The 2,189-nt window shown below is 38.1% G+C and overlaps 1 protein-coding gene across 1 annotated transcript in view; it reads left to right on the top strand.

Annotated features, from left to right (window-relative positions):
• The window catches only part of LOC102194426 (canalicular multispecific organic anion transporter 1-like), a gene marked incomplete at its 5' end in the record, with an annotated part of 9,005 nt that extends 8,097 nt beyond the window's left edge, over positions 1-908 (top strand). Inside the window, 3 exons of the mRNA XM_005755449.1 lie at positions 156-291; positions 433-535; positions 621-908. Of these exons, the coding sequence (XP_005755506.1) occupies positions 156-291; positions 433-535; positions 621-848 (467 nt within the window). The remainder of the gene's footprint in view (positions 1-155; positions 292-432; positions 536-620) is intronic.
• Between the last annotated feature and the right edge of the window lie 1,281 nt (positions 909-2,189).

The raw sequence follows: 2,189 nt of genomic DNA, 5'->3' as shown, positions 1-2,189 counted from the left end.
CTATGCTAAAATTATACATCACAAATATGAATTAATTAATTACATTTCTTTTCTCATCTTTTAAGGATACTTTGTGTTGATGTTGTTCACATATTGACCCAAATACCATAAATTACTGCCACATATGTAAAACACCATGTATATTGTTAATTTAGGTGAGGGCCAGGACGCAGAAGACTTTGAGCTCATCCCAGGTGGAGACGATGCCCAACCTGACGGTGCTTTGGAGGACACTGTATCACTTACACTTAAGCGAGAAAACAGCATCCGCCGCAGCCAGCGCAATGGCAGGTTCGAGCTTGTTAAAGTTGTAGATTAAACCAGGGAAACAGCTTGTCTCAAATAGCATCTTTAGCAGAATGTGCAACACATATGGACAATATATAATAATTTAATCATGTTTTACCAGATCATTTTTCTCACCTTTTTTAGTGTCAGATTAAGAAGAAATACTTCTGTAAAAAAATCTGCAAATGCTGATGAACCAAAGAAAGGCCAGAAGCTTATAGAGAAGGAAACTATGGAAACAGGACAGGTAACACAATGTTTTTGTACAACTAGCGCAAGATTACAACAAATGATTGCCTGTTTCCTGAGTGCCGTCTCGCGCTGATTTCCAGGTGAAGCTTGCAGTGTTCCTGCAGTACCTGCGAGCCATGGGCTGGGGATATTCTGCCATGGTTTTCGTGATTTACTTCATCCAAAACGCTGCTTTCATCGGTCAGAATTTGTGGCTGAGTGACTGGACCAGTGATTCTGTGGAGTACTACAACATGACATACCCTTCCTGGAAGAGGGACACAAGGGTGGGAGTGTTCGGAGCTCTTGGAGTGGCTCAGGGTAACTGAACACTGAATCCTTTTCTATTTGCAAATATTTTCATGTAAATTAAGTTCAAGGAACTGTATGTCTTGGAGAAAGAAAAATTCCCCACCGTAAAATTTGGGATCATTATTAAATTATTAAATCATTATTATCATGGTTTAGATACAACCTAAACATCCAGTTTTGTATATTTTTATATGTGCTATAGTTTTTATCAGGAGGTCATATTTAAGAACTAGATGGGTATAAATGAGTAAATTTGAGTAAATATTTTGAGAAATTTCTTTGCAGACTTATAGTGATCAAGAGTTTTTGGGGCTCATGCTGTCATGTGTCAGTCTGTGGCTGGCAGAGAGCGGACCCGAATTGCAGATACAGAGACAGGACTAATCTCTGAATAGTTTTATTACCGGGAACTCAGGGAGAAAAATACAAAACTACCAAAGCACAAGCTAAACGTGAATCAGACACTTACTGGTTACAAACAACCAGAGCATGCACATAGGGAAAGCTAGTTGATGTGACAAAGACCAGAGGGAGACTCAGACAATAAGTACACAGCAGGGAATCAAGGCTGAGAGGAATCTAAGTGACCGAAGACAGTAAGCAAAACTTAACATAGCGCAAAAGAGACAAGGGACCATTAAAATAAGACAGGAAATATTGCCTGACAGCAAAATATTATAAACTAAGAACATAAACAGGTATACACTATGACCTTGACAAAAACCTGTGAACTATACACAGACCAAACCAAAACAAAACACAGACAAGGACAGAAGATGAGATTGAGATAGTTACAGAACTAAGGACTAAGAATATAAATAACAAAACTTGGGAGCTCAAGGGAAATAAGATTAAACTCAAAAGAGAGAAAACATTAGGACAAGAACATAAAAACTTCACAAAACAGAAATAAAATTCAAAGCCAAAACCATCAAACTTAAAGCACATGGCCCAAAAATCTAGGATCCTAACACATGCGTAGACGGCCATATTAATTACTACTCTTTCTTTCTTGCGCATAGGTCTTCCTGTCAGTCAAACATATAACATGTGACTTCTCACGGGAAGAAGTCCCGTGAGATGAACGAAGCTCAACCACTCAAATTTTGTTATATTTGATTTTCCCACATACTGATTCTTAATTCTTAAAAACCCATGTCAGTTAGCTTATCATCAGTCTATGGACAATGCAAAGCTTTCAGTAATGTAAGTAATAAGGCAATCAAATCATAGAGTATTAAAGCTGTGAGTCATTTGGGTATTCAATTTTAAATCCTGTGGTCTTGTTGCCCCTATCAAAGACCGTTTTCTTCCTACAGCCATGCTATGATCAGATCAAGTTGCCATGACAACTGTCC

Source organism: Pundamilia nyererei, unplaced genomic scaffold, assembly GCF_000239375.1.
Source record: "Pundamilia nyererei isolate P.nyererei 1_Seehausen unplaced genomic scaffold, PunNye1.0 scaffold01524, whole genome shotgun sequence".
Lineage (NCBI taxonomy): Eukaryota > Metazoa > Chordata > Actinopteri > Cichliformes > Cichlidae > Pundamilia > Pundamilia nyererei.
This window is presented reverse-complemented; position numbering and strand designations above follow the sequence as displayed.